The sequence below is a fragment of the Cebus imitator genome, unplaced genomic scaffold (genome assembly GCF_001604975.1).
Source record: "Cebus imitator isolate Cc_AM_T3 unplaced genomic scaffold, Cebus_imitator-1.0 Scaffold522, whole genome shotgun sequence".
Lineage (NCBI taxonomy): Eukaryota > Metazoa > Chordata > Mammalia > Primates > Cebidae > Cebus > Cebus imitator.
Window position 1 is genome coordinate 221,473 of NW_016107837.1, and position 18,720 is coordinate 240,192.

Below are 18,720 nucleotides of genomic sequence, written 5' to 3' on the forward strand. Positions count from 1 at the left end.
TCTCAGGAGTGGGGTCTGAGCAAAACATGTATGTTGGGTAGAACGGGTACTCTCTGATTTTAGGCCCCAGTAGATGGAGAGAAGAGGAGGAGCCAGGGAATGCACGGGGAAGACAGTCACAGGTGAGAGTCTAGGCCAGGTTTACCTGGGTAGCCGGTCCTGAGGTGTGAAAACACGGGATGATGGCAATGACAGCGTTTGCTCTGTCTCTGGAGTCACTTCTCGAGGTCATTCTCCCTCTGCCACCCTCCTGGGGGGTTCCTTTACCTCCTCTACCCCATACATCCCATTTAGGGAATGTGTGCTTCCAGCTAAGATGCAGTAACAGGCTGAATTTGCCCTCTTGCCTGAAACAACAGCTGGAAAAAATAAATGAAACGATGGCTCTGAAAATACTAGAAAAGCAGCAAAGGACAGCAGAAGATCACCTTGATTCCAGGCACCTGAAATCTTCTCTGGACCAACGGAAGATACAATTTAAAAGTAAATTAGGGTAGGCCCAGTGGCCCGCAACTGTAATCCCAGCACTTTGGGGGGCCAAGACAGGAGGGTTGCTTGAGCCCAGGAGTTCGAGAGCAGACTGGGCAACACAGAAAGACCTAGTTTCTACACAAAATTTAAGCTGGGCATGGTGGCTCTAATCTGTAGTCCCTACTCAGGAGGCTGAGGCGGGAGGATCGCTTTAGCCCGGGAGGTCGAGGCTGCAGTGAGCCATGATCGTGCCACTGCACTCCAGCCTAGATGACAGAGACCCTGTTCCCACCCCCTCAAAGGAAATGAATTAACATTAATTTCTCCCAAGATGCCCGGGCTCTCTTAACCCACTTCGTCATTACTCCTCCAGTTGGAAAGTTCTCCCTCCCCAGCCAAAATCTCGCCCGCCCTTGGAGGCCTTTTCAGATCATTCTTTCCAGATGAGCTCCCCTTGTCCCTTTTCTGAGCCCAAAGCGGCCCAGCTGCCGTCTGTCTCCCTCCTTTCCCTTGTTTCCCGCGCTACCTCCAGGGCATTGCCCAACTCACTGGCCAAGCCCCCAACGAGCGGACTCGGTTAACGTTGGCTCTGGGGTTTTCCCAGGGTGTCGCGGGCTGGTGGAAAGCGCGCGAACCCCTGCAGAGCAGCAGGCGCGAGAGGCGGCGCCCCGGACGCGCTCGGAGGCAAGGGGCTCCGGGACGTGGGGGGACGCCTGCGCGGCCGTGCGTCCCCGAGACAACCCGGCCTGCGCCCACCGCGACCGGGCGCTCCGCGGAGGGCAGAGCGGGCCGCGCCAGGGTCCTCAGCGTCAGGCCGGGGCGGCCGTCCTAACCCCTCGACGGCACGGAGCACGCCAGGCTCGGCGTCAGTGCGCGCGAAGCGGGAGCGTTATCGGGCTCAGCCAGACGCGGCGTGGTTCCTGGGCTTTCCGCTCTTTCTGCGGTGCAGAGGGGGAAAGAGGCCTAGAGTCGTGCGGGTTCCCGGCTCCGGGCTCTGACTGAGGCCTGGTGCCTGCTCCCGCCCGGCCACCCACATTCTCCAGTTGTATCCCCAGCCCGACTCTGCAGCCTCGGGCCGCGCCGTGGTTGCCCGGGAAACGCACGCGTCTGCGCAGGGATTCCTGGGCTCTGGAGTTCTCCGGCGGCCTCACAGCGGCCGGCCGCTCATCGGAGAACTACAATTCCCGGGAGGCCGCGCGGCGAACGGGGCGGGGAGGTGGGCGGGGCCTTTGCCTGCTGGGGTCTCCGCACGGAGCGCCGGCTGCAGAGGAAGATGGCGTCGCGGAGGGTTGGGTCGTTTCCCGGTGGGCTCGCGGCGCTGCTGGTGCTTCTGTTCCTGCTTGGGCTCCGGCCCGCGGCGAGCCACGGCGGCAAGTACTCGCGGGAGAAGAACCAGCCCGAGCCGCCTCCTAAGCGCGAGTCCCAGGAGGAATTCCGCATGGAGAAGCTGAACCAGCTGTGGGAGAAGGCCCGGCGGGTGAGCGCGGCCCCGAGGCGGCAGGGCGGGGTTTGGGGGGCTGTGGAGAGGGGCCTGGGGACGGGGGCCCTGGTTGTTGGGCGCGGTGGAGCGGGGCCCGGGGGTCAGAGGCGGGCGGGGCGCAGCCGGGGCACCTGCGCCCGACGCACGCTGTTCTTGGCACAGCCTCCTTCAAGTGCCAGGTGGGGCGCCCCGACCCCTCCTGCAGCGGGATAGGGACCCGTGCCGGCAGCCGCGCCTTGTGGAGCAGTGGCGGCCGGCACCGCGAGAGTCAGTGTGGCGTTCCCCAGCCTGGCCGGCCTGCTGAGCCGAGCGTAGGGGCAGACCTAGGCTACCTCACAGGTCTCTTGCCTCCCAGGCCTTCGCCTCTTTCTTCACCTCATCTCCTTATGTGGGGAAACAAGCAAAACACGATGTTGGGTAGAAAGACGTGTCCAGGGACAGCAGGAATCCCAGGAGCAGGCCCGTTCTTGTTCATTTGAGCGATAAATGAGGAGATGGGATCGATTTACAGCACATTAAACGCGACCTTGGGAATGCTTAAAGTCAGTCTTAGCAGCGCGCTTACCTGACTTCCTTCATTTGAGAGGTGAAGGAACCGAGGCCCTGAGGGGAAAGGGCACCCCCCAAGGTCACTCAGCCAGTGGTGCCCCGGGACTACAGCTTCGTTATTGGTGCGTGACCCTGAGCCAGCTGCTCTCTTCTTTGAGATGCGGTTACTTCGTTTGTTAGGTGTGGTTTGCATTCCTGAAATGGGTTTTTACAAACTATGTCCACCTCCTGGGCGTCAGTCAGTATCTCATCTAAAATGCAGAAGGCAGATTAGATCTCTGTCTCAGTATTCCAGGTTTAAGCATTCCTGAGTCTTTTGAGAGGGAGAGTAAATGATTTGCAGAATAAGAAGGAACTTTGGAACAAAAAGGCAGAGGAGAAACAGGTGGGGGAGGGACCGACGGCTGGCGTGGGGCTGGGGATTGACGCCAGGCATCGGCTTGGCAGGCCCTGAGCTGCTCTGGGGTCCTGCAGTCAAGCCCCAGCGTGATCTTCAGCCTGCAGAGGTGGGAGAACACGGCTGGAGCAGCAGGGTAGCTTCCTGGAGGAAGGGACTCTGAAGGGGCTGGGGACACAGCTCGGTTTGGATGTGGTGACTGCCTCCCTGTGCCCGATGCGCTGGGCATCTGTTGAGTGGGTAGAGTTCCTCCACAGGATGAGGAAATGGGGAGCCAGGAAGAGACTCCCTGACGATTGGAGGTGGTGCTGAGGGAGCATGCTCGGGCCCAGGAACCCCAGCAGTTCCCTTTGCTTTTGGGTCCTGGCCTAGGTCCTCCACCTGCCCTACGGGCCGCCCGGCTGCACCCAGCCTTACCTGCAGCCACCTCCAGCTGGTCCTCTGCCTGCGTCAGCCCAGGCCCCCTGTGGCGATACGCCTGTCCGCAGGCTGCCCCTGCACCATCCTGGGTGCTGGGTGCTCACCTGACCGGCTTCAGTCCTGGATCGGGTCATGTCTCGTGAACTTCCCCTGAGGTCCACTGGGCACCGTGCCAGGGCTAGCTGCCCACCTCAGCTTTGGACTGAGCCTTGGGCTAGATGGTCTTTCTGGTCCCTCTAAGTCCTGAGCTTGTCACTGGGGACAAGTCTTTTCTGCTGAACACAATGTGAAGTTCTTTGTGATGAGGGTGTTTGGGGATTTTCTGTGTCTTTGTCTTCCCCCCTTCCAGAGAGCCTGGTACTCTGGCAGACACCCTCAGAGCCCATTCATCTTGATTTTCCTTCCAGATAACAGAAGCTTAGAGGGCAGCCGTGCTTGGAGGGTGTTCTAGCCCCCAGCCAGGTGTGCAGGCGTCAGACCCGGACTGGCTAATGGAGACAGGTCTGCAGAGCGGGGCCCTCAGAGCCCCACCCCATCTCTCAGGCTGCCTCCTCCCCTTGAGAAGGGCCTCTGAGGACAGGCCAGGGTGGCCTCCATAGGCACCTAGGACGCGCCAGGCCAACCCACAACTTCACAGCAGCTCAGCAAGGTTGTGCTCTTGTCCACGGAGCTCAGGTGGAAGGAGCTGGGGCGCAGTAGCTGGGCTGGAAGGGACAGTGCAGCACTGTCCACCATGGTGAGACAGGCGCAGCCTGCCAGGGGGCCGGGATCACTGCCACAGCCTGCTCCTCAGGGTGGGTGCCTCGTGGTCTGGTGCGGGCACGTGGGTGAGCACTAGCAGAATGGCGCGTGTCCTCTGAAGAGGCCATCCTGGCGGTGTTGGAACCTACGCAGCCTGAACTGTGCTCTGTGTGCAAGCTGACACCCATGGCTTAGCTGTGGACTCAGGGCCAGGGTTCCCAGGGCGTTAAGAAGCAGCAGCAGGTTGTTGGAAAGTTCCAGAGCACTCTGCTGGCACGCAGGTGCTGCTGTGTGGGGAGGACCGCTGCTGAGGTCCCAAGCAGTGCTGGGCCCCGGGTCTGGTCAGGAGGGCACAGCCAGCTCCACTGGTATCTGAGGACACAGGCAGGGGTGAAGCTCCAGGCCCCACGTTGTCCATGGGGCTGAGCCGGCTTTCTTCCCTGCGTGTGGCCCCTGGCTGGTGATGATTTGCCCCACTGCTTCATGCTTGACAGGTGCTTTTCTGCATTTGGTTTTCACAGCTCAGTTTTAACTTGATGCGTTAACATTTAACTTGACACAGAGGTAAAAGAATCCAGAAGTAGGGTCCAGGGCCCTGCACGTGGCCCGCTGGTCTTCCCCTGCGTGCAGCCAGGCGGGCCCCTTCTGCGCCGAGCACAGCAGCCTTGTATGGGGGAAAGGGGGCTGGTTTTTGGGAGACACGCAGTGTGCAATTTAAACCCTCTGGCGCATGAGAGTTGGGGAATCAGAGGGAGAAAATGACTTTCCCCTGTGGATTGTAGATTTTACAGCCCACCCAGCATCTTCCCTTGATTGTGCCAGTACCCTGGGGAGGCAGACAGGAGGAAGCCAGTGAGCGAGGGCCACAGGTTACAGGGCACGGAGCCTGCCAGGACGAGCCCAGGGTCTTCAGCTTTGCTTTCCAGCGAGCAGCCCACGGCAGTCACAGGACACCTGTGTCCTCTTCCCTGCAGCCCAGGAGGGCAGACCTGGGGCCCTCAGTGCCGGAACACACTCCAGAGTGTGGGCCAGTATTGCCTGCCCCGGGGTGCTGCTTCTGGCTCAGAGCGTCACTGTGGGCCTCGTGTCTCGGGCCCTCTCAGGCAGTGCAGCACGGTAGGTAAGACACCTGCAGGGCAGCAGCAGTCACGGGGAAGTAGAGATGGAAGCAGACCTGTTCCTCTAAGAGTTTGGGTCACAAACAAGATAAGCAGGTGTAGGCTCCCGGGTACCTCCCAGGCACAGACTGCTCCTCCTGAGAGCTCAGCGTCACTCAGGTGCCTTGTCCTGGGTCCTCCTGCTGGCAACGCTCAGATCAGACCTCGGCCCTCCTAGGGCCTCCCAGTGGACACCACAAACAAGGTTCCAGGGCACGGAAAGGCACAGGGAGGCGCTCTCAGGAGAAGGGGCCAGTGGATGAAGCTTGCTGGGTGAGAGGCGCGCAGGTGGGGTGTGTCAGAGGCGCCAGAGAAAGGGTTTTCAGGTGGAGGCACAGAGCGTCTACCAGGAGGACCCTGGACGGAAGACTGCCCCCGGGACCACCGACCAAGGATTGGAGAACCTTCTAGAGAATGAGAGGCTTTCCTCTGCCCTAGGCCCTGCCATTCATTTGTGCCTACCGTTTGCCTTCTTTTTACTATTGGGGGACTTGCCTCAGTGGTCTGAATTTGTCCCTAACTAGATTTTAAGCTCCTGGATGATGGCTCCTGTGTGTCTAGGGCAGCCGTGGAGGCAGGCTGGGCTCCTAAGGGGAGAGAGGCTGGAGCTGATAGCCCAGCGCCGAGCTGGAGACAGGGCCTGTGGCCAGGGGTCTCCTTCCTCCCAGGCCCAGCACAGACTGAGCTGCAGGGAGCAGATGGGCTCAGTCTAGATACGGGCAGAGTGAGGCCAGGAGGTTCTGGAGTGCGGGGGTGCTCCAGATAGACAGAATTGGCTTCCGGTGAGTCTTGAAAGAACCGCATGCCCCTTCGAAGTAGGGACCTGAGGGCCGGCTCCTGAGGCCTCAGCTGCAAGGGAGCGTGGGGTGCAGGACACTAGAAGGCAGCTGGCTCTCAACTGGGTACTTCCTGGGGATGCTCGCTGTTTACATACACTTGATTGAAGTATAACACATACTTTGGATACTAGCTTGTGTTGTATTTATGTGTATTTATGTTGGAAAAAAGCTGATGAAATATAGATTAAAGGTTAACATTTCAAACCTCTAAGGGAAAACAGACTCCATATTGAAACAAGCACGATGAGAGACGGGCGTGAAGTGTCCCACCTGGGGCTCAGCGGTGCAGGAGCCACGGGCAGCTCTCCAGGACCAGCCCCAGGGGAATGTGAGAAGGCAGGTGCTCCAGGAAGGGAGCGGCCTGAGATCCCAGAGACCGGAGCATCTGCAGCCTGCAGCGCTGAGCGGGTCCTTTGCTGCAGGATTCCGCAGAGCCTTTCCTGTGTGCTGTCATGACACAGACGTGGCTGCAGCACCCCAATGAGCCAGGGACAGCACCCTGTCCTCCGTGCACCCTGGTCCCACCTCATAACATGTTCTGGTCCACACAGCTCGGCCACCTGCCCTGCACAGAGGAGTTCTTCGCTTCCCTGAAGGGCTCACCTGCCCCATCACATGCTTGTTTGTGGCCGGGTCAGACCAGAGGCCAGCGTTCCTGGTGGTGGCCGTGGCCCATCGCGCTTGTTAGTGGCCGGATCAGACCAGAGGCCAGTGTTCATGATGGTGGCCGTGGCCCATCGCGCGCTTGTGAGTGGCCGGATCAGACCAGAGGCCAGCATTCGTGATGGTGGCCATGGCTGGTGGTTTTCGTTCTGCAGCTTGCCTTGGCTGCATGGCATTCTGGCCCAGTCATTCTAAAGTGGGACACTCTTGGCCTAAATCCTGTCTAAAACCAAAAAGCAGTGTACCAGCGGTCACCTCATCTCCTTCCTTCGCCCACCCAGGGTCTCAGAGCTGGGTGGGCAGGATGGGATGAAGGAAGCATGGGCTGTGCTGTGGAGGGTTCGGGTGGGGTGGGAAGTCCCTCAGCCCCAGCACAGCGGCTTGTTCTGGGCCCTGCCAGGTTGCTTTACTCCAGCAGGTAAATGAGAGGGTGACACATTCCTGCTCCAGAAGGATCTGGGGCCATGTAAGCACCGTCCCAGCAAGACAGGACCGTAGTGCACTTGAGCGGTGGTGACCAAGGGTCCTTGCGGCAGATCTGAGATGACTGATTTTTTTAAAAGAACTTCTAGGTGTCTGTGTCCTTTATTTCCCCTTTGCCCAGGACCGTGGGTGCAAGTGCAGGCGTCCAGCAGGCAGGCCATTGACACCCACTTGGAGGGCGAGTGCCTGGGTCCCCGCTCCACGTGTCCTGTTCGCTCCCAGCCGCTGGTGTCCCAGGGCGGCCTGAATGTGCTTGATTTGGGTTTCAGGGTTTAAGACGTCAGGTGGAAGTTTTCTATAAACTTCAGCTTTTGTTCTCTGTAGTTGAGTTTCCTTTTTTGTAGTTACACAGTATAAGGGAAATGCAGTGGGTATCTTCTTCCCGCCCTCTTTACCCAAGTGCCTGATGCCTGGCTCCAAGTGCTGGGGTGGGAAGGTCGGGGCATCCTGTTACAGCCAGACAAGAGTGGGCAGCTGCTGGCAGTGGGGAGCCCCCCACGGACTTGGGGCTTCCAGATCGTGTATACAGATGGGCCTAGGGACTGGTGTCCATGCAGCATTCTTGTCTGACCAAGACGGTTTGAATCCAGCCGATACTGACCCTGACTCCCCCTCTTCCTGGTCTCCCGGAACCTCCCGGTCCCAGCCTCCTCTGAGTCAGTTTCCCACTGTGTCCTGCTCCATCCTGCTGGTGGCTCACAGGACCCTCCGCCCTCCTTGCAGCTCCATCTTTCTCCCGTGAGGCTGGCTGAGCTCCACGCTGATCTGAAGATGCAGGAGAGGGACGAACTCGCCTGGAAGAAACTGAAGCTCGAGGGCCTGGACGAAGACGGGGAGAAGGAAGCGAGACTCATACGCAACCTCAGTGGTACGCTTTTTCTTTTTCATGCAGGTGGAGTGTCTCTTACCCTAAACGCTTGAGACCAGCAGTGTTGTGGATTTCGGATTTTGGTTTGGATTTGGGAATGTTTGCATTATGCTTCATCTGGATATCCAAAATGAGCCTTTCCCCGGGCATCCTGTCAGTGCCCAGAAGGTTTAGGGTTTGGGGTGGGGGCTTCCAGTTGTGAGGGAGGTGGCCGATGGCCTCAGTGCTGCAGGCCACGCCTCTGACTCCTTGGCTCTTGGCCAAGGGGCCCATTGGGTGCAGCCTGCAGGGGCTCTCGTCCGTGCACAGATGCGCCCTTACCCATGGTCTTGGCTTCTTTGCTGTCACAAGTGCCATTGGCACGCTGGAGGGAGGGCCAGGACTGGGATGCTGGGCACAGGAAGGGGCCAGAGGACAGGCAGCAGGAGGCTCTATCACCCCGAGGAGGAAGCAGGCCTGCCCCAGCATCTTGAAGTTTTGGGGACATATTCTGGATGTTGTTGGAATAGGTTCCTAAGCGTCAAAATAGACGCCACTGTGATGTAGTTAGTGAGCCTCTTGTCACTGTGGGTATTCAAGACAAGGCAGGACAGTCGCCTGCTTGGTACCAGCATACAGAAGCCAGGAGGGTTTTAAAGGACAGCGTTGTGACTGTTCCTTTTGGACCCCTCTCCTCCACCATCCTCCTCGCCATGGGCCTTTGGCAGGGCACCGGTGGGATGAGGGCAGGCACCCGGGCAGCCTGTGGGACTGGGGTTGGGGCTGCTCCAGGGAGTCGCATGCCCAGCTGCCTGCTGTCATCTACGAGCGGCGGCCACAGGGGCTGTTGCACCTCCACCAACTGCTCCCCCCAGGCCGGACCCCAGGCACTCCTTCCCCAACCCCCGTCCTCCCCCGCTGCCCCGTGTGACCTGGGCCCCGGCACGGTCCCCCCAGCCGTCCTCCTGTCTCACAGGATGGTGGCTGTGAACCAAGTGGGATACTCCGCATTGGGGGTGGGGTATCTTGTCTCGAGGGTGGCCCCGGAGCCCTGGCTGTGCCTGGAGGCTGCTGTAGCCCTGCTTTTGACACGTGCTGGTGGCCTTAGGCATTGCAGTGCCCAGGTTGCCCCTGGTAAGGAGGGGAGCTGTCTGTGGAGTCCCTTCGTGAGGCCTGATGCTGTGACACCTACTCCTCCCGACTGTCGGTCGTCCCGTTTGACAGGCTCAGAGAGGGAGTCACACAGCCCAGGAGTGCAGCAAAGGTTCGGAGCCAGGGTTTCCTGACGCCAGAGCGGTGTTCTCCGGGCCACCCCTCTTCTCCCATCGCAGGCATCACCACACGTGGCACGTGGCTGTGCCCAGGTTAAAGGCCGAGGGCTGGCTTCACTTTTGCTAGTTTATGTGGCCACGTTCAAGAGTCTGGGTGGGACATAAGCCAAGACATGGCAGCAGGGAAAGAAGACACATTTGAAATAATTCCCCACCAGCGTGTCTAGAGGGCCATTCCAAAGGGCCAGGACAAAGCCTGTCCTGGAGGTGCCCCCCCAGCGAGAAGGGACTGGCTGTGCGGCAGGGCGGCGCTCCAGGCCTGGAAGAGATGGAGGGGCTTGCGGGGGCACAGAGGTGGGCTCAGGACCAGCTCCCTCCTGCAGGCCAGGCAGTGTCTTTGCAGGAGGCAGCTTCTGGCCTGGATGGAGTCCAGGTCTGTGGCCCAAGTGGAGCCATCTTGTTTTCTGCCATTGCTGAGTGACCTGGCAGAAGACTTGGTAGGACTCGGGAGCAGGCATCCAGAGGCAGACCCTGCCCACGTTCAGGAGAGAGGCCTATCCTGGCCCACTGCCCACTGTCTTCTGGGGGTGGCCCCTGTACCCCCAAGATCCCCTGCATTATCAAGGTTGATACCGTGCTTCGGGGACCAGCAGTAGCTAGGTATGCCTGGGCAGCTAACTGGTGGGCCAGCCCTGGCACCCCCAGGCTGAGGTCCACCCTGAGATGGACCGCTCTCTGCTCTGCCCTGGGGTTTGCTGCCATCCTCACCCCCACTGTACACCTAGGACCCCTTTACTCCCCAGGCAAGGAGTGTGGGGCGGGGTCCGTCCTCAGGCGGGGAGTGTGGGACGGGGTCCCCTCCACAGGAGCTTTGAGGGCTCAGTGCTCCTAAGGCCACCTCCAGCTTCAGTGACCATTCCTTGCAGAACCCTGCACCTCTAAAATCCAGAATCTTCCATAGTCTCTGCTGCTGATTGCAGCCTTGGGCACTCTGCCTTTTGATGGGGTCTGACCAGCCACTTTGGGATCTGTATCAGAGCCCAAGGACATGGCCCACCCTCCCTGTCTCCCCATCTCCTCTCAGGCTCAGGAGTGTACAGCCCAGGGGTGTGACCTCAGTGCCACTGAGCAGTGGCTGGACGCAGGCTGGGCAGGACAGCCTTCACACGCAGGCAGCACCATTTCTGAGGCCAGGAGGCATCCAGGCCACCTTTTTAAACAGTGTGTGTTTTTATGTATTTATTGGTTATTTTCTTCTCCCCACCGCCAGTACTATTTGTTTGTTTATTTATTTTTAAAGTCAGGGTCTCACTATGCTGCCCAGGCTGGTCTTGAACTCCTGGGTTCAGACAGCCCGGCCTGAAATAGTTATTTCTGGTATAAATTCCTTGCCATGAAGACCGACCCAGCAGGGGATTGAGTTTTGAAGCGTGCGTGTGTGGGACCCGTGCCTAGCGCCAGCAGCTCTTGACAGCTGTCGGGAGAGGCAGCTTTCTGCAGTAGGAAGAAGACCGCAGGCTGGTTTTTCAGACTCAGGAAGATCACGAGTGCTTCCAGCTGGAATGCGAGGAGCACACGCTGCCCAGCCTGGAGACCCCCGTGGCCCAGGCTTCTGGATAGAATGAGACAGGAGGGGTCCGAGGCCAGGCCAGTGTCAATGAGAAAGGAGGCCTGAGGCTTCTGGGGTGTTCCTGGGGCAGGGACACTACCCAGGGCTGACAGTGACCCAGGATGGACCCTTGGGAGAGGTGCAGAGGTGGGGCCTGCTGAACCCGGAGCGTGCGGAGGCCCCACTGGGAGTAGTTCTGTCCAGTAGGGTCACAGGTGAAGGCCCAGAGGAGGCACTGGGGTCGTGGAGTCACCGCCTGGGTGAAGAGGTCCTCGGAGTCGGGGGAAGGCTTCACGCCCAGCGTCTGGGGAAGGTGGATTAGGAGCTTGGGAGAGGCCCTCTCAGCCCAGAGGGGAAGGCAGGACCCAGTTCTACGGGAGGTGGGGCCCTGGGAGAATTCCCCCAGCCCCCAGGAAAGGGCGGAAAGGCCCACCAGCTAAGGAGGCAGGCGGGGCTGCACGGGCTCCAGACCCAGGGGACCTCGTGGAGGGCCTGTCGCACAGAGCCACAGCAAGGGCCTTGGAAATGGGAACTGGGCCTCAGGAGAACAGCTTTCCCTTAGAGGGGAGGCCAGCCCCCCCACGCTCTGCTCTCCTGTCCCAAGCACCAGACTTGTTCACAGCCGGGTGCTGCCAGCACCAGGGACCGTGTTGAGCGCCTGCTTTCATGCCATGTTGGTGGCAGTGTGTGGTGACAGACACAGCCCACAGATGCCGAGGCCCCTGGGGAAGTGGGGCTGGGGAGCACCACGTGGGCAGATCCTAGAGGCCTCCCGAGTGGCTGGGCCACCGCACGCCACAGACTAATTATCTTCCTGGCTGCTGACGCTGAAGCTTCTCCTTTAGAAACTGTTTTTCCTCCCAATAAAAATAAGATGTGGGCTATCAGAAAGCCCATCACCCTGCACACTCTGCAGGTGGCCTCTGCCCTGTGGTCGTTAGAGTTTGCCCCATGGCAACAGATGAGGCTACAGATTTTGTTCTTGAAAATGTGTGCCACTGGTCTGCAAAGACAGGCCAGTGGGTAACCACTTCCACGGCGGCCCAGCCCCCAGCCGCTTCTGACAGCTGCGTCCAGAGGGACACAGCTTGGTGGAGGAGTCTAGCGGGGGCATCCCTGGTCGGAAGAGGGAAGTCCTAGGGGCGTCCCATGAGTCACCAGACCTGTTCCTGTGCGCTGGGAGACCGCAGTCCCCATGCTTGTCTGCTTCTTGTTCCTGCCAGATCTCCAGTGGTCATCCAGGAAATGGGTGAAAGGAGACTTCCAACAAATGAGAGGCAAACCTGTCCCACCCACCGTGGCAGCCCAGATGTGTTGGCTGTAGACTGTTTTTCACAGGAAACCAGATCAAACAGACCCTCCCCTCTCTCCTAGTCATCCTGGCCAAGTATGGTCTGGACGGGAAGAAGGACACTCGGCAGGTGACCAGCAACTCTCTCAGTGACTCCCAGGAAGACGGGCTGGATGACCCCAGGCTGGAAAAGTTGTGGCACAAGGTACTCCTCGATTGCCTGCATACCCTGCAGAATCTGTGCCGTTATGTCAAGTGTTAAGGTGGTGGGGGCGGTGAGGGGCGGTCTCTGCTCTGCGTGGGAGCCGGGGCTTGGGGGAGTCTCAGGAAGACAGTGGCTTCCTCAGGAAGCTGTTCTCCCGTCTTTCTGTGAACGCCTTCAGCTTTCCTGTGTAGAAAAGCACTTGCTCTTTCAGTAAGGAGTTGTGTTTGGCCTGCAGCTGTCAGACCTTCAGCTCGGATCTTGTGTAGTTACGGGGTCATGGCATAGCATGGGCTGAGCTGTTGACTCATGTCTAGTTTTCAATTTAGTGAGTGGTGCTGTGGACAGGCCTCTGGGATTAGTAAGGTGCCTTGGCCAGGGGATGGTGTGTAGGGCTGGGTTTTCACCCTGTGCCCAAGAAGGGTGTGGGGTGCTGGTGTGGGGCCAGGCACTGGAACCTGGTAGACCACAGCAGGGCGTTTACCTGCTTCAGCTCCCCCACTTCCAGCAGCTTCTGCTCCAGAACAGTGTGTCTGGATCACATTGATTTGGGGCCAAGAGTGGAACTTCTCATCCCAGCCCAGCCACAGCTCATTGTCCTTGGCCGGGAAAAGTGGAGTCGGTGGAGGTGGGCAGAGAGGGAGAGCCGGTCCTATGTGGCCTCCCTGGCCGTGTGTGATCCATGTCACCCCACAACTGGAGGCAGGTGGGATGACAATGAGGGGCTGGCAGTGGTCTCCCTAGGAAGAGGGAGAGCCGGGCGAGCCTGGGGGCTACCGGACTGCCACCCTGTTCCCCACCCAGCCAGCTCCGTAGCCATCCCCCATTGAGCCTGGACTGGTCCTAGAGGAGGGCAGTTGCCTGCCAGCAGCCCTTCCCCAGTTTGTTTTTTGTTTTCCTGCCCTACCCAGCCTAATAGCGGCCCAGGAGGGTTGTGAGGGCAAGAACCGGGCCCGGCACTCGCACGTGGGCAAGGGCCTGCCTGGCCAAGGGGAATAGTCAGCTGATGAGCGGCCCCAGCCACAGGAGCCCACGGTGGGTTTCACTCTAGGCCTTGTCTCCCTCTTAGGCAAAGACCTCTGGGAAATTCTCCAGCGAAGAACTGGACAAGCTCTGGCGGGAGTTCCTGCATCACAAAGAGAAAGTTCACGAGTACAGCGTCCTGCTGGACACTCTGAGTAGGACTGAAGGTGCTCCCTCCCCGGCCCCTCCTGCACGCGGGGGCTTGCTGCGCTCTGGGCAGCCCCGGCCCACCCCCCGGGACACAGCTGGGGCAGGGAGGACGCACCGCATGCCGTCTCCCAGGGTTCCCACCAGACTTGTGAGTGGGAGGTTGCAGTGCGGGCAGGGCCAGTTCTGAGAGTCGCCCGCTTGTATTTGGTTGAATAAACCGGGTCTTACCAGTGCCTGTCCGCACCATAGGCACAGCTGCTGCCTTCACCAGACCTGAGCTTCGCTGATGGGTCCTTCATTCTGGACCCTGGACCCTCCCCAAGTAGTGACTTTCCCACGCTACAGTGTTGGAGTAAAATGGAGGAGGTGACCCAGCAGAGGGTGGGGGCAGGGATCCAGAATCAGCCCCCAGGGGACCTGATGCCCCGGCCGTCACGGCCAGGCACCGCTTGGCGTGTGTTGCAGCATGGAAAGGAAGTGGTCCCGACGGTCATTCTGAACTGCAGGAGTGGGGGACGTTGTCAGTCGGAAACGAGAGCGAGTTTGCGCTCCCCCTCAGTGGGCATTCCAGATGGTGCTCCGGGCGGGCAGGGTGGGGGCTCCCAGTCTCATGGCTCCTGCCTTGGGTTTTACAGAAATCCACGAGAACGTCATCAGCCCTTCAGACCTGAGCGACATCAAGGGCGACGTCCTGCACAGCAGGCACATGGAGCTGAAGGAGAGGCTGCACAGCATCAACCAGGGCCTGGACCGCCTGCGCAGGCTCAGCCACCAGGGCTACGACACCGAGGCCGGTGAGTGCCCGCCCGGGGCCTCTGCCTACCGGGACTGTCGCTTCCTGAGGACGGGCTGTCTCTGGTTGTGTTTTGGGGTCAAGCAGGCGAGTGCTTGGAGCGATGGGCGCCTGGACCCGTGGACGCAGCGGAGGCCCTCGGTGCACTGTCTGCCCAGGGGTGGTCACGGGGCTCGCTCCCAGCAGCTGCTCCACGAAGGTCACTCACCGTCCCGGGCCCTGTTCCTGGAGACTGGCGGAGGGCAGTGGCGGCGGTGGGCCCGGGAGCAGTCCCTCCCAGCGTCTCCCCAGCCCCCGCAGCGAGGCTCCTGCCATTCTGTTGTTGGCTGAGAGCAGAGACCAGTTGTCGAGCACAGCTCTGTCTCCGTCTCATGCCACCCGCACTGTGCGTTAGCACCCTCAGCCCTGCAGGGGTAGGATGCCTGATGAGCCACAGAGCACATGGCTCCATCTCAGCAGCTTGGTCAGCCTCCACCGCAGGCCCTTGGTGGCCGGGCCCTGTGCCACTGCTTCTTGCACAGGACTCAGGCCCGAGCCTTGCGCAGGGTTTACCAGAAGCCTGCCGGCCGCACTCGCGAGCCTTCCGAATCTGCTCCTCATCCTCCAAGTGCGCACTGAGCACTGCCTGTGTACCAGGCCCTGCTCTAGGCTGGAGGAGGCAGCCGCTGCCAAGAGATGCATTTGTGCCCTCAAGGTGGTAAGACAGCGGGGCTGGTGTCTGTCCCTGGTGCCAGCCAGAGCCGCCACCTCCTGTCCAGGATGGCGCCTGCAAGGCCTGGCCAGAGGCAGCCTCCAGCACGGCAGTCAGATGTGTCACCTGCGTGCTCTTGGGCAGGACCCCTCACCACCCACCCCCAAACCCCGGGCTCTCTCAGCCCAATCTGGTGCTGGTGATGGTGTCAGTCGGAGGCCTTGGCCTTGGTAAGAGGGCTGTACCACCCCAGAGGCCGCTGTGCAGTTCACCGAGTGCCTGTGCTAGAGAGACCCGCGTGAGCCTGGCTACAGTCCATGCGATAAGGGTGACTCGGCTCCACACACTCCTCTCCCACCTCGAGCTGTCCCCAAGGCAGCTGCGCCCAGTGGCTCCTGCAGTTCTCTTTCAGGTCTGCCTGGGCCTTCCAGCAAGCCCTGCCAGCCCTGAGCCCTCAGTTCTGAGCAGGAAGGGTCGCAGAGGAAGGAATGGGGCCACTCTTCGGGGCCCCCTGGGCAAGCGGATCTGGGCCACTCGCTCCTGAATGGAGAGGTGACAGCCCCAGCCTCTCCCACTGTATCCCCTCGTGAGCACAGGGTCCTGGAGCCGACTTAGTTTGCCTGGCTCTGCCCAGGAGCTGAAGGAAAACGGCCTGTGCCTCCCTCCGGACCTGGGTGAACTTGTGGCCCCTCCCGAGGTCCTGAGCAGCCTCTCCAGCAGGCCGCCTTCCACCATCCACCACCTGCTTCAGAGGCAGCCAGGCAGGCTGTGGCACTTCCCAGGCTCTGGTACAGGCAGGTGTTTGTGGACACAAAGGAGAAGTGGTCGCTTGTCCAAGGGCAGGGAAGCCACATTTCGGCGAGGTCACATGAGCTACAGAGCAGACGCCCTGTGTGCCCCATAGGACTCGTCAGTGCACCTGCGCCCGCCTCACGCACAGGCCTGCACACCCTCACAGGCTCCACGCGCACTTCCCATGGGGCTGGCTGGGGCGTGCACCCGGGCGCTGCTGAGGCCATTCTTGCTCCTCCACTGCAGAGTTCGAGGAGCCCAGGGTGATTGACCTGTGGGACTTGGCGCAGTCCGCCAACCTCACCGAGAAGGAGCTGGAGGCACTCCGGGTAAGGAGACGCAGCCCCATTCTGTCGGGCTCTCCTGTGGTGAAGATGTCCTTGCAGTTTGTTCCTTAACCACTCGGGGAACCTGTTTTGGTTCTTATCTGCACGGGACCTCATGTTTCAGGGGCGGGGCCATGGCCTGGAGGGAGGACCTTGGTTCCTTTGTGCATGTTCACGTCTGAGCATGGGCTTGGTGTGGGTCCTGCGGATGGTCAAGGATTGGTCGGAACTCGGCCACGGAATGGGGGGAGGGGACCAAGGACAACTGCGATCGTTTAGGGGTATCACAGCTTCCTGAGATGGGGACCCAGGGAGAGAAGGAGACCACCTCAGGTGGCAGGGGCTCCTGGGGCGTATGGAGCTGGGGGCCCTGGGTCGGGTGCAGGGGTCAAGGCAGGGCAGGGTGCCTTCAGGAGCTGCAGTCCGGCTGAGGTGTTGCCCAGGCAGGCTGAGGGCAGGTGCAGAGGCAGAAGCACAGGTATGCACAGGGTCAGCCACCTGTGCAGCAGAGACACAGCCCCTGGACGTGGGGTCAGGCCAGGAATGAGCTGGGGGCCCCCAGACGGGCAGTGGGTTGGCTTAGGCTGCCGAGGAGGCGCAGGCTGGGACCCATTGCTGGCATGATGGTCTCCCAGCTGCCACTCTGTCATTGTCCATGTCACTGCAAGGCCTGTCCTGCCCTGGGAATGGCACCATCCCTTGCGGTCCGTTGGCGTCCCTTGTTTAGCTGGGACCGCAAGATGGCATGGCGAGCACAGGGAGGGAAAACTCACCTGTGGGAACCTTCTTCCAGGAGGAGCTCAAGCACTTCGAAGCCAAAATCGAGAAGCACAACCACTACCAGAAGCAGCTAGAGATCGCGCATGAGAAGCTGAGGCACGCGGAGAGCGTGGGCGACGGCGAGCGTGTGAGCCGCAGCCGTGAGAAGCACGCCCTGCTGGAGGGACGGACCAAGGAGCTGGGCTACACGGTGCGTGCGGGTTCCGGGCCTGGGGAGGCCACAGCTCCCCTGCCGAGAAGACAGGGCTTCTCCTAGACGGGGTGTGGGCTCCACGCCGTGGTCTCCCTGTCCGGTTGAACCCCGGGGCTGCAGGTATGTGGGGCGCTGAAGCCTACTGCAGCCTCCAGGGGTGCTCCGCGGGCGTCGAGTCGAGTGCGGCCCCCCCGACCCCAGATGTGGGCGCAGGCCTGGGCAGGCCACTGCCTCGTTCTCTGCTGTGACCAGGTTGGGGCACGGCCTGGATGCCCACAGCCAGCTACAAGTCAGGGTACTTTCCGGCCCTTGAGACTGGCGAGATCCTTCCCCACAGCCCCGGGTTAGATGTGAGGAGACGGGGAGCAGAGGCCCCCACAGAGGCTGGAAACGTGGAAGCTCGTACCAGTGCCTTCCGGATGGAGCTGGGTGACTGGGGGTCAGGGCGTGTGGGAGCCCCATCTGTACCTTTTGAACTTTGAACTGCAGGCATGTGTTACCAGCTCAAAGATAGGAAAGGCCTGAAAAATAAACGAAGGCAGAGGTTCTGATAGGAGAGGGTGGTGTGGGTCTGCCAGGAGAACATGCCAGAAAGCAGCCTGCGGCCCAGCACCCAACCATGGGCAGGAGCTCAGGTCCGGGGTGAGCACCACTGTGTGGGGGGTTTGCAGGGCGCCCTTTAGACTGACGGGAGGTTAGCGTGTGCTTGGCCTCACTTGACCACAGCAGAGCAAGGTTTCGGTTAGCAGAGCTGTGTGGCGAGGCCTCCGAGACCCCACACGGGTGGGGCAGAGGGCAGAGGGCGGCTGAGAGGAGGGACCTTGGTGAGTCACTCGCCCTGAGCTTCGGGCTCCTGTGGAGAGGGAGGAGGCGCCCATGAGCAGGATTTGTGAGAATCTGGGGAGCCACAGTGAGCCCGGCCCAGGCTGGGCTGACACGGCACCCACCACCCCTGGAATAGTGTCTGGGGATGCTCTGTGCCACTATGGTGCGAGGAGCTAGAGGTCCCTCTCCTTCCCTCCTAGGCCCCAGGAGGAAGGCGCCTTTCCCAGAACCCAGTCCCAGTCCGGTCCTCCCCGTCATCATTTCAGCTCGTGACAGGCTCACACCTGTAATCCCGGCACTTTGGGAGGCTGAGGCGGGTGGATCATCTGAGCTCAGGAGTTCAAGACCAGCCTGGGCAACGTGGTGGAACCTGTTTCTACCAAAAATTCAAAAACTTAGCTCGGCGTGGTGCTGTGCACCTGTGGTCCCAGCTGCGTGGGAGGCTGAGGTGTGGGCGTGGTGCTGTGCACCTGTGGTCCCAGCTGTGTGGGAGGCCGAGCCAGGTGTGGTACTGTGCACCTGTGGTCCCAGCTGCATGGGAGGCTGAGCAAGGCGTGGTGCTGTGCACCTGTGGTCCCAGCTGCGTGGGAGGCTGAGGTGTGGGCGTGGCGCTGTGCACCTGTGGTCCCAGCTGCGTGGGAGGCTGAGGTGTGGGCGTGGCGCTGTGCACCTGTGGTCCCAGATGCGTGGGAGGCTGAGGTGTGGGCATGGGCTGTGCACCTGTGGT

The 18,720-nt window shown here is 60.7% G+C and overlaps 1 protein-coding gene across 1 annotated transcript in view; it reads left to right on the forward strand.

The window, feature by feature from the left end:
* The first annotated feature begins 1,604 nt into the window (after positions 1-1,604).
* Positions 1,605-18,720, forward strand: part of LRPAP1 (LDL receptor related protein associated protein 1) — an 18,178-nt gene continuing 1,062 nt past the window's right edge. Inside the window, exons 1-7 of the mRNA XM_017514346.1 lie at positions 1,605-1,948; positions 7,924-8,068; positions 12,302-12,423; positions 13,490-13,610; positions 14,229-14,387; positions 16,116-16,198; positions 16,989-17,165. Coding sequence (XP_017369835.1) covers positions 1,745-1,948; positions 7,924-8,068; positions 12,302-12,423; positions 13,490-13,610; positions 14,229-14,387; positions 16,116-16,198; positions 16,989-17,165 — 1,011 coding nt within the window. The 5' untranslated portion in view covers positions 1,605-1,744. The remainder of the gene's footprint in view (positions 1,949-7,923; positions 8,069-12,301; positions 12,424-13,489; positions 13,611-14,228; positions 14,388-16,115; positions 16,199-16,988; positions 17,166-18,720) is intronic.